Source organism: Mauremys mutica, chromosome 11 (assembly GCF_020497125.1).
Source record: "Mauremys mutica isolate MM-2020 ecotype Southern chromosome 11, ASM2049712v1, whole genome shotgun sequence".
In the NCBI taxonomy this organism is placed as follows: domain Eukaryota; kingdom Metazoa; phylum Chordata; order Testudines; family Geoemydidae; genus Mauremys; species Mauremys mutica.
The window spans coordinates 79,524,213-79,536,632 of record NC_059082.1 but is presented as its reverse complement, the minus strand read 5'-3'; the positions used below and the strand labels follow the sequence as shown (position 1 = coordinate 79,536,632).

Sequence of the window (12,420 nt, the reverse complement as noted above, 5' to 3'; positions counted from 1 at the left end):
TTGGCTGGTCCGGCGGCTCCGGTTGAGCTGCCGCAGTCATGCCTGCGGGAGGTCCAGCCGAGCCGCGGGACCAGCGAACCGTCCGCAGTCATGCCTGCGGGAGGTCCACTGGAGCCGCCGGCCGAGCGTCCCCTCTGCAGTCATGCCTGCGGCAGGTCCGCTGGTCCCGCGGCTCCGGTGGACCTCCTGCAGGCATAACTGCGGCAGGTCCGCCGGCCCAGCCTGCCGCCCCCCCAGGAAAGGGCCGCCCCAGGCAGGTGCTTGCCCCGCTGGGCTCTGGAGCCGGCCCTGCGTGGGAGTCACTGTTAACGTTTTGGCTGATGCTGGTTCCGCCGAGTTTGTGGCAGCCTTTAACTTTGAGTCCCTTGCAGACAATCTGCCGTGTCACCAACCCAGGCTCGTCTCAGTTCTGCGTTTACATTAGGGCAGGGGCTCAGTTGGCAAACGCTCGCGATATCGCTGGAGCTTGAACGCGGCTTTAAATGCCACAGTAATCCCTAGGGAACACGTCCAAAGTCACGTGGAAAGTCTGGCAGGGCCACGAACATAACCCGGATTCCTGGTCCTGTGCCTTAACCACATGATCATCTGTCGTGTAAAGAAATGCAGTGATTCAGATGAAGGGCCTGGCTGGATTCAGTGAATCGCAGTGTAGAAACTGCAGTTTCTCAAGGCCTAGTTGCCATGGTGGTAAAGCACTTATGGCTGGTCCAGGCTAGCGCCGCCTCTGTTGCTAGCAGCAGAGAAGCTGTAGCGATCCTCGAATATCACCAGAACCTGAGTGCAAATATGACCATCGAGTGCTTCACTGTTCTGTGGGGATCCGTCCGGACTAGAGTTTGGGGGCCTCTTTTAACCTGCGTTAACTGACGGCCAGTTAATGAACACGACTGTAAATAGTCTAGTCCTGGCACACATTTGTCTTAGGATCCAGCCTAGGGTAAACCATAACCACTCGTGTCCTGGCATAAATGTCTGTGCGGTGGTCAGACTGGCATTGACAGTAGGGCTCACTGGCAAGCAGTTGAAACTAGACTGCAAGCTCTGCTCTTGGCTCCACACCAGCGGGTCTCAAACTGGGGGTCAAGACCTCAAAGTAGGTCACGACCCCATTTTAATGGGGTCGCCAGGGCTGGCTTAGACTTGCCGGGACCAAAGCTAAAGCCCCTGCCTGAGGGCTTCGTCTTTGGCCTCCCGGCCTGGGGAAATGGAGCTTTGGTTTGCACCCTGCTCCGGGGTGACAGGGCTCCATCGGACTCAGGCTTCGTTCCCCCCCTCTGGGGTCCTGTAGTAATTTTTGTTGTCAGCAGGGGGGCGATGAAGTTTGAGAACCCCTGCTCTACACAAATCCTGGGTTGAGGAAAGAGAAAGCACTTAGTTCCCCCGCACACCCAAATGACAGGTGGCTTTGGACTTAAACGGAATTTTTAATTTTGCACAAATTAGAAACAAAATAAAATCTCAAAGCAACGTTGGGTGCAAAAAGTTACAAAAACGGGAAGCCATTTCCAGGGCTAGCGCTACAGAGCAGTATACAAATACAGGCGCCAATGACACTTATAAAAACGAGAATTAGCTCACCGGACAAACCAGACCAAAAAACCGGGAGCGAACACAAATAAAAGCCATCTGGTGTATGCAGCACGTGAGCAGTTAGATTGCCGGGTCCTTGGAACAGGCAGATGTGCAAAACTAGGCATGTCCTGCTCAAGGACAATCTGTTAATATGTTGCTACTAAAATAATGGATAAAATACACTTGATTCTGGAAAAAGGTCACGCCCTATGTCCGGGAGGGCAGTTATTAAATATAAATTAAGGCATCTGTGTTCACCTGTTAACTGGCCGGACTGCATTCCCCACACTCTTCACGCCTCAGACCTCACATATGGTCTGTAAAGCCCCCACCCCAGCCCCTCAGCAGATGTCCGTCAGCCCCAGCCGCTGAAATCAGTGGGGCTATGCTGACTCGAACCAGCTGGGAATCTGTCCCATCGGTGTCTATATTTAGTCTACGTTGCCTCTCCCAGGACACGGAGATATTTGCTTATCTCCATGCTGGCTTTCACTCAAGGGAGGGAGCGTGCGAGTGTGTAACATGCCTGATCAGAGCAGCGTAATCTCACTGGGAGGGAGGGTGAGTCTCTTCTCGCGAGCGTACAACAGACTTTCCATGTGGGTGGCGATCACGCGGCACAACTCTAGGCCCTGAAGAGGGAAGGAAGCACAATGCAGCATGACAGCATTTTAACTCGGGTTCCCCCCTGTGCTGAAATTTTGTTGTGTGGCGTCCGGTCTCGCAGTGGCGAAAGCCGAATGCCAAACCCTCGGCAGACACCTCCCGAGTACCTGCGCCCGGTAAAGCAGGGGGCCTCTGCTGCCTTTGGGCTCACTGTTTTGTTGCATTGGAATGAAAATGGTGCCTGCCTGCAGGGGCACAATGCTGTGTGAGCCAGTTGTACTCACAGGGCCCAATCCTGAGAGCTGCTGAGCGCCACCCACGCCTACTGCTGTTGCTGGGAGCACTTCCCAGGCCTGAGCCCGTAATGGTTACCAATACCCAGCTTCTCCGATTTTCTGCTTCTCTCCCTGCTGGTCCTTCCCTCTACTTACTGTTCTGCTGTGGCCTCCCATTGGCGCTTGATTGGACTCTCTATGAAACGCCCTCACACAGCTGGCCTGGAGGTGCCCTTTGCCCAACCCACCCATCACAACAGGCAGCACCAAAGCAGCCCCTGCTTCTCCCACGTCCCCCATATCTGGCAGTGCCGCTGAGCTACAAAACTACAAGCAGTTAGTGTAACACGGCCCTGGTCCATGCAGGGACATTGAGCAGCTCTGAACACTGGTAGCGAGACCGTCGGAAAGGTGTAATAACGAGCCCCAGTTTTCTTGCCTCCCAGTCCTGGGCTTTAAACCATGAGGCCACCTTCCCCTCTGCATCCTGGAGAGATGAACAGAAATTGCTCCTTGCAGGAGTCCACCAGCAATAAAAACCTGTAGATGATCTACTGGGTCCTCATGTTGCAGTTAAAAGGAGAATGCAGTGGTGCATTAGACTTTGGACACTGCTGGGCCAGCTGGTCATCTGGCAGAGCCAGGATTTCATTGGGTTTTAGACTCTGAGGATACGTCTGGATTGCAACTGGGGGCTCTGACTGCAGCGTGGGTAGACGTACCTGGGATAGCTTTAATCTAGCCAGCTTGAGTAACATCAGCAGCGATGCCGCGGCAGCCCGGGTGGCACAACCCCGCCCAAGGCTGTGGGTAGATACTTGAGCAAGTAGTCCATGCTGGAGTCTGTGTCGTCACAGCTTCACTGCTGTTGTTTCTCAAGCTGGCTTTGATCAAAGCTACCATACAGGCTGCAATCCCACCTGTGACTGCAGCACAGACGCACCCCAAGTTTTTTTCACTTGGATTCCCTTGTATTTAAGCAGCTGCCTCCATGCGCTGGTTGTCCAAGCAAGTTAGGCAGGGAAAAAGCAAACCTTGTAATGAGGAAATCCTTGCAATGATGTGCTTAGTTTGTGTACAGCGTTACCGGGACTGCATGTGAAAAGTGGGTAACTGCACACGCAGAGCAGCCTGCTTAGCACAAACGCACATTCACTGCATGTGCTGCTGCACACCTAACTTGTCTGAAGATGTCTCTTAGTTTGCCGATGCGGAGTATGTGGTGTGTGGAAGCACTTTTGTGCAGTGATCCTGGAAGAGACAGGCTGGGGACGGTGCTGGCTTTACTGTATTTCTGTACCCTCACCAAACACAACCCATGAGCACTCTCTCTGGGAGGCAGCGGCTACCTACCATCTGAAGGTTTAGCTTCAGAGATCCGGGTGAAGAAGCCAGAAGGAGACAGTAGGAAGAGAACATAAGAACATAAGAAAGGCCGTACCGGGTCAGACCAAAGGTCCATCTAGCCCAGTATCTGTCTACCGACAGTGGCCAATGCCAGGTGCCCCTGAGGGAGTGAACCTAACAGGCAATGATCAAGTGATCTCTCTCCTGCCATCTATCTCCATCCTCTGACGAACAGAGGCTAGGGACACCATTCTTACCCATCCTGGCTAATAGCCATTTATGGACTTAGCCACCATGAATTTATCCAGTCCCCTTTTAAACATTGTTATAGTCCTAGCCTTCACAACCTCCTCAGGTAAGGAGTTCCACAAGTTGACTGTGCGCTGCGTGAAGAAGAACTTCCTTTTATTTGTTTTAAACCTGCTGCCTATTAATTTCATTTGGTGACCCCTAGTTCTTGTATTATGGGAATAAGTAAATAACTTTTCCTTATCCACTTTCTCAACATCACTCATGATTTTATATACCTCTATCATGTCCCCCCTTAGTCTTCTCTTTTCCAAACTGAAGAGTCCTAGCCTCTTTAATCTTTCCTCATATGGGACCCTCTCTAAACCCCTAATCATTTTAGTTGCTCTTTTCTGAACCTTTTATAGTGCTAGAATATCTTTTTTGAGGTGAGGAGACCACATCTGTACACAGTATTCGAGATGTGGGCGTACCATGGATTTACATAAGGGCAATAATATATTCTCAGTCTTATTCTCTATCCCCTTTTTAATGATTCCTAACATCCTGTTTGCTTTTTTGACTGCTGCTGCACACTGCGTGGACATCTTCAGAGAACTATCCACGATAACTCCAAGATCTTTTTCCTGACTCGTTGTAGCTAAATTAGCCCCCATCATGTTGTATGCATAGTTGGGGTTATTTTTTCCAATGTGCATTACTTTACATTTATCCACATTAAATTTCATTTGCCATTTTGTTGCCCAATCACTTAGTTTTGTGAGATCTTTTTGAAGTTCTTCACAATCTGCTTTGGTCTTAACTATCTTGAGTAGTTTAGTATCATCTGCAAACTTTGCCACCTCACTGTTTACCCCTTTCTCCAGATCATTTATGAATAAATTGAATAGGATTGGTCCTAGGACTGACCCTTGGGGAACACCACTAGTTACCCCTCTCCATTCTGAGAATTTACCATTAATTCCTACCCTTTGTTCCCTGTCCTTTAACCAGTTCTCAATCCATGAAAGGACCTTCCCTTTTATCCCATGACAGCTTAATTTACGTAAGAGCCTTTGGTGAGGGACCTTGTCAAAGGCTTTCTGGAAATCTAAGTACACTATGTCCACCGGATCCCCCTTGTCCACATGTTTGTTGACCCCTTCAAAGAACTCTAATAGATTAGTAAGACACGATTTCCCTTTACAGAAACCATGTTGACTATTGCTCAAGAGTTTATGTTTTTCTATGTCTGACAATTTTATTCTTTACTAACAATTTTATTCTTTAAAATTTAAAAAAGAGAAGCGACAAGGAGAGAATTAAGGGGGCTGTAGAGAGGATGAGTCACATGGAGCATCCTCCGGGGGGGTACTGTCCTGAAGAGATACAGGCGCCCTGCCTGCGTTCCCTGCCCTGAGCCTCACCCTGCTGGGGTTCTGTGCTCCCCCAACCCACTGGCCAGGGACACTGCTGTCTTTACTGGGTTGTAATACAGGGGCTCAGGGTGTCTCACGAGTGCAGTGCAGACGGCCCAGGGGAGGGGTCAAGCTAGCTCCACACCCTTCACTCCCTGCTCCCGGAGGCCACAGAAACCCTCCCTGGTGCTTTGTGCAGTGAGGTGGGGTGGGATGGGCTCCTGGCATCCTGCCCCCTGCAGAGGGGAACCAGGAAGGCTGGGCCGCATCCCGCCAGCCCCATGGCTGGGGAGCAGGGCCTCGGCAGTGAAGGTCCGTGCCATTCGACCCACAAATCCCTGGGAAGCCAACCATCAGCAGTCACATTACAGTCTAAGAGCCTAAATGGCCGTGGGGAGGCGGTAACACCGTGGGAGCCTTTGCCATGCCCCCCCCCCATCCCCTAAGCACATCCTGGCATTACCGTGCGCCAGGCCTTGAATCTAGGCAGGGCCGAGGGGTTTAAAGAGCGGGAAAGGCAAGCTACTTAACTGCACTCCGTACCTGCTCCAGGTGCAGCTGCGTCAGCCTCTGTGACATCAAGTCTCCCAGCATGATCTCCACATAGGGGTAGCTGGAGCCGGCTGTGGACCGCTGGGTCCTCGTGGACTGAATCTCCTTCAGCGAGAACTTCGCAATCAGCTCCTGGGGATGGATGTGCAGCTCCTTCATACGCGCGTCCCACCAGGGACCCGGCCCCAATGTATGGACTACAAGCTCCTTCCTACCAGTTCGTCCCATCCTTCCCGGCTACTGTCATTTATCATTGGCACTGCAATCCCGCCTAGGAGCCCGAGCCATGGACCAGGACTCCTCTGTGCTAGGTGCTGTACAACCCCAGAAACACAGGCCAGCCCCTGCCCCAAAGAGCTTCCAATCTAAGCACAGGACAGGAAACAAAGGATGGATACAGACAGAGGGACGGGGGGGCACAAGCTATCCCTGCCTTGGGCCCCCTGAATAATACATCTCCATTAGTCTTTGGAAAAATTGCCGTATATCATGAGGCAATAGCTTTGCACTGAAAGGCAGACGAGAATGGGGTGGGCACTCTATGTACAGGACGGCCCCCCTTTCTGGGCCACTGGGGTTAGCCCTCTAGCCCGGTCCAACGGCCGGGGTCACAGCAACAGCAGAATTAAGCTATCACCTGAATCCAGTGCACAACAGAGTGAAGGCTCTGGTGTCTAACACGCGGGTCACTGCGGTACTATGAGGCACACGGCTGAGCCGGGGGGTGGGGGAGGGGAGAGGGGAGAGGGCTTCTCTGTGATGTACTAGAGCACACGGCCCCGCTCCCAACATGCATGATGCAAGTCCCGATGGGTTCCACTCTCGGATCCAGCCCTCCCAGGGCAGACGTCACCCGGCAGCCAATGGGCCTGGCCGACATGCTTCTGTCCTTTCCTGCTGGGCCCCTTTCAGAGGGGGAAGCAGGCCTGGACCGAACTTGCAGGGGCGGGGGCAGTTTGGCTCTTTCCAGGCCCAGTGAGCTCTCCTGGAGCCTCACCACGCTGGCGGGTAGCTCTCTGAGCCAGAGCCAGCCCACACGTAGACCATGCCCCGGCTGCAACTGTGCCCTGCACATCAGGAGCAAGCACCTCCTGGAGGGACCGGGTGAGGGGCTGGCCTGCTGCCCCCCACACCTACGTGGGTGTCCTTGTGGAGGAAGTGGAGGCCGTTCTGGCTGACAGCCAGGATGCACGGCGAGACGATGGCGTTGTTACTGCAGCTCTGGATGTAGAAGAAGGAAGAGCCGAACATGGGGAAGGCGCTCAGGAGCCCTGCGGAGACGACGGGCAGTCAGCAAAGCCAGGGACCTGCCCAGAACCCGACCCTGGCGCTGAGCCACGATGATCAGCTGGGACATACCCACAAGGGAAAGGGGGGGGTCCCCTCCAGGACAGGGAGATCCTCCCCATTGGGGCAGGTGGTAGTTGTTGTGTATTTGGTTGTCATGGGTTTTGTTACTATGGCAACTGAGTTAGACTATTAAGGGATAGCTCAGTTGCCATAGTAACAAAACCCATGACAACCAAATACACAACAGTAGTACTGCCCCTGCCCAGTAGGGGGAGGCAGCATTCGGTCCTGCAGCCCTGCTGGCGGAAGCTGCTAAGGGTGGGAGATGATCCATCATTGCATCTGGCCACACCCCCTCCTAAACAGCCCCGCCCCCTCTGGGCTCCCGCGTGCCCCCAGTGGAGGGGAAGATTGTCCCCCACGAGGCTCTTCGTGTGGGTTTATGCCGGTAGAGGCCAGGGCCTAGCCATGGAGGGCGGGAGGGGGGATAACTGGGCTCCTGGAGCCTGCTGGACAGGTTCTGCCGGAGATCTGGCTGACGGCTCAGGGCGTGGGGGGGGCACGGCCGGGGGACTCTAACGCGCCCCTCCCTCGACATGCCAGGTACCCAGCACAGCACACACTGTCTCTTCCAGAGCAAGAGCCCCTCCTGCTTCCTCCCCACCCTCTGCCACTGGCTTGGGAATCGGCCTGGGCAGCAACATTTTGCATCGCTGACGAATGAACAGAAGCCAGGACGCCCGAGGCAGCACCGAGGACATGGCGGGGGGGTGGGGGGGGGAAGCGCTGCCGAGACCCACCCAGAGCTGTCACTGCAAAGGCCCAGCCCTGGCATGGAGGGAGGGGGCTCGTCTGTTGCTGTGCCCCTCCACGTCAGGGCAGCACTCAGCTGCTTCCGCTCCTGGCCCTGGCCCACCTTTGGCCACGTTCCCCTCTGATCTAAAAACGCTCCCCCAATCCCCGGCTCGGCCGACTCCCAGCAGCGGCTCCCTCGCGAGCCTGCCCCCGGTCCCGGCGGAGGGAAGGCTTACCTAGGAACTGAGCTCTGGCCTGGTGGGCGCTCAGGGCCTGGACCTGCGGCATATGCTGCAGCACCGCGTTGAGCCACGACTGAGCCTTCAGCGCTTGGCAAAACTGGGGCGGGACGTAACCCTGCACCTCGCGGCTGGGGGGGGGGAGAGACCCAGGGGCAGGTCACAGTCAGCCCCAGACAAACGCCTCCCTGCCCATGTCGCAGGACAGAAAGCCCAGTGCAGGAGAGCGCTGCCCACCCATCCCCCAGCTCAGGGTACGTGCTGAGCACCGGGGCAGCAGAGAAACGGGGTGGGAAGGACAAAGACCCCCTCCTTGGGTAATAGCAGCCAGAGCTCAGCCCTCAGGGCGGGTCCTTACTGGCAAGTCCCACGGTGTCTTGCTGAAGTGGGGAGTCCCTCATCCCTGAATCGGTCTCATACAGTGATGGGGGAACTCCCCACCCCACTCCTAATGCAGCACATTCACCATGGGTATTGTCCAGCCTCAGTCCCATCCCCCCACCCATGCTGGGGCTCTGCCTCCATTAAATAACAAAACCGTACAGCAGGAGTGTGCTTCTGAGCATAGGTCCCCATCCTGCAAAGACCCACACACACGCTTAGCTTTATGAAACCAGTTAAATCACATGCAAAAGTCTTTGAGGGACTGGGGCCTCCTTCCTGAGCAGGCTGATGAGTGTTTCCCCCTGCAGGACTCCTGCCCTTCCCACTAGCTGTCTCTTGCAGCAGAGCAGATCTGCTCCTCAGTGGCACTAATGAGACTCACCTGGTCTGGTTACCAGGGAGAGTCAGCAGAACAGCTCTGCACCTCCCTGCAGGGTCCTACAGCTTGACATCCAGAGACAAGCACATATATACAGAGTTCAGTCTGAATACATTGCAAACCTAGGCCCAGATCCTGCAAGCTGATCTGTGTAGATGGACCCTGGCACCTGTTGGGAATCTCACTGATGTCAGTGGGGCTCTGCAAGGGCATACCCACATGGATCAGATTGCAGGGCCACCGCAGCTACACACTCAGTTTAATAAGACTGGAGGATTTTGGAGTTGAGCCACACGGTCACTGCTACCAGGAAACCCAAAGTCACAAAGCAGCCTTAGGCCAACAGCCCCTCAGTCCTTGGCATTTGGTCTGGAACTGAAATTCCTACATGAGTTCATCTTTCTTCTCATTTAGGTCTTATGTAAGTGGTAGAAAGTCTCCCACCTCTCCTCTCCCCTCAGGGCAGCAATTCTGCAGGCTCGCTGCACACCTCTAAAAGCTTCACCTTCCAGGAGATTTTTTGTAGTGACTCAAATTCCAGGAATTCCCCAGCCCCCAAAGTACACGTGGGATTTAATTCACGGCAACAGGACTAGCTAGTGCTCTGATTTGAGACCGGCATTTTGACTCTTCTCATTCCCTGCAACCAGTTCTCTGTGCAAGCACAGCTCAGGGGGGATGTCCTGTGCAGACAGCCCAGGTGACCAGCACCAGGGTCAGAGCACCCGGGTTTAGCGCCGCCCTGGTGTGAGCAGCCCCACTGCAAAGTCCAACCCGAGTTCCTGTGTCCATGCTGGTGCTGTGCTCTCCCACCTGTCTCACTAGTTCTGCTGGGGGGATGCCCATTGTTCTTGGTGCTGCAGTCAGATGAGCCGCTCTATAATTCTTTCCCAGTGAATTGTGGGAGAACTTCTCTGTCCTTCTGGGCATGGGGGGGGGGAATTGTGGGAAGGCACTGGAGGACTATCCACACTCTTTAGCCAGTGTCCTCGCTGCAGCGTGGGTGCGTTAGCAGCCTGCGTGGAAAGGGAACCTGGACTCGAACCCAGAGCCTCAGCCAGGCCGGCTAGCCTGGGTTGAAAGCACCACTAGACTCGGCTGAGAGGTTGTGTGTGTGTGGATGGGAGGTGGATTAGGGGCAACACCCAGATAAGACACTGTGCTGACTGCAGTGAAGACAGACTCCGGGGTGGCCTGTCAGGTCATACCGATGCCGATGACACCTAGTCTGTCTATAGCACGCGCCCGCCGAGGACCTGGAGGCACTCTGCAAACAATGGAGCCAAGCAGCTCTGGGAGGTGGCAGCATGTGTCACACACATTTTAGAGCAACATTAGGCAGAGAGAGGCTAAGTGACTCGCCCAAGGTCACATGACAAGTAAGCAGCAAAGTGTGGAGTTCTGGCTGCTCTGCTCCAGCCACTAGCTGGGGCTCCCTACTCACTAAGGTGCAAACACACCAGGATGGGACACAAGCCGTGATTAGCAGGGTAGCACCCAAGCGCCACCACGCCCAGGGTACCTACACGGTGGGCAGGTACATGCTGTCCTTGGCCCGGTGCTGGAGGGCTGCAAGTTTGGAGACCTGCTGGCACTGCTGTTCGCTGGGTTGCAGGGGAGGTAGGATGTTGAAAAGCCCCTTGAGATAATCGGGCAGGACCTGAAAGAAGATACAGAGCATGCCGGGCGTGGCTTTGTCACACTCTCTCATCAGGAGTCAATGGGAGCTGATCTGGGAGCTGTTGGGCTCCATGGGACGTGCCCAGGAAGTGCACATCCTGGTGTGAATGCGTTGACACACATACAGGCAGTCAGATACCACGGAGAGGGCCCCGGCCTAACAACACACGATGCAGATTGTGGCAAAGCACGTAACTTCGCATGGACTTCAAAGAGACGCGTGGGGGCATGAGTACTGACCAGAGATGCTTTCCTGAATCGCGGTCTTGGACTGTACAGGCACACCCACACACCCACTCTTTGGGGGACACACTTTGAAGAGTCAGGGAGGGATGCCCAGGGCAGAGGGGGGCACCTGAGATCTGCAGAGGAACTAGGGGGATTCTGGGACCGGCTGGGCAAGGAGACGGGGACACAGTGGGGCAAGGAGAAGAACGTGGACCTGTTGGAGGGAAAGGGACATCAGGAGTCTAGCTTGAGGGAAATAGGCATAGAGGCTGCGCCCATTAGAGAACACTCCCCTCCAGAGGCTGGAATGGAACCCAAGGTTCCTGAGTCTCACTTCCTCCACTGTCAGCAAATATCCATGAAACCTTCTGGCTAAGAGTTCCAACCCCCTCTAGTGCTGGTCCATACAGAAGATGACAACCTACTACTGCTGGACTCCAGTAACTCCATTAGCACACATGGCAGAGGTCTGGGCGATGGATCTAAAGGTTCCAACCTTGCCGATGACACACCCGGGTGGCAATATGATGCCACATGATGGAATTGCTGGGGGTTTTTCAGTTTGCTTGTCAATAAACCAAGTAAATCACAGACAGCAAATGACATTCAAAGAACATTGTTAAGGTTGCCAAGTCAAGCATACAAGTTAGAGAATGCCAGAATCAACAAATAAATACAAAGTACAGTTTAAATAATAAAATACTAAGAATAATCTCTAAAAGAAAAATAAAGTGCCAGAATTAAGGGGGTCTTTGCAGCCTTAATGTGGCTCCTTTGTGCATGCACAGTATGATACAGTCGTTAATTACACGGTCACATCTTATCCTTTCCACAAGCCTCCTGCCTCATTCAATGCCCAGGACGGATCTGCCCTGGGGATGAGTCAGGGTTGTGTAATGAAGGAGGCTGTTGTCTGTTGAATCCTGATTTATTTGCTGCAGAAGTGAAAAGGTCTGTAGTGACCGAGGCAGGGGACTGCAGGAAGAGAAAGGGAGGATCTCACTGTTAAGGCGGTTGAAAGCTGCCTTGGAGAACTGGATTCTATCCCTGCCTCTGCCACAGAATTCCTTTGTGATTCTGGGCAAGTCCCTTAAGCCAAACTTTTCAGAGGTGGTCACTGATTGTGTGCACTTCATTTTCTGGGGGCCCAACTTGACACCCTGGGGTCTGATTTGCAGAGGTGCTGAGCACTCACAACTGGAGCTGGGCTTTGAACACACAGAGCTAAGGACTCTGAAAAACCAGGGCTTAAGTGTCTCAAATTGGCCACCCAAAATTAGTGGAAATTGTTTACCTTAATCTCTCTGTGCCTCAGTTCACCAGCTGTAAAATGGGAATAATACCACCCCCACGTCACAGGGATAAAAATACATCCACTAATGTCTGCGAAGCGATCAGACACTACAGTGATGCGCACCAGAGAA

General features: G+C 53.9%; 1 protein-coding gene across 4 annotated transcripts in view; it reads right to left on the bottom strand.

The window, feature by feature from the left end:
• Positions 1-1,770: 1,770 nt before the first annotated feature.
• The window catches only part of MYO15A (myosin XVA), a 76,149-nt gene continuing 65,499 nt past the window's right edge, over positions 1,771-12,420 (bottom strand). For 2 of the 4 annotated variants that reach the window (XM_044980712.1, XM_044980713.1), the window contains exons 50-54: positions 10,615-10,748; positions 8,323-8,456; positions 7,139-7,272; positions 5,981-6,133; positions 1,771-2,207 (exon numbers count right to left, since the gene is read on the bottom strand). In XM_044980712.1, coding sequence (XP_044836647.1) covers positions 2,106-2,207; positions 5,981-6,133; positions 7,139-7,272; positions 8,323-8,456; positions 10,615-10,748 — 657 coding nt within the window. In that variant the 3' untranslated portion in view covers positions 1,771-2,105. The other 2 variants (XM_044980716.1, XM_044980714.1) reach the window with 2 other exon arrangements.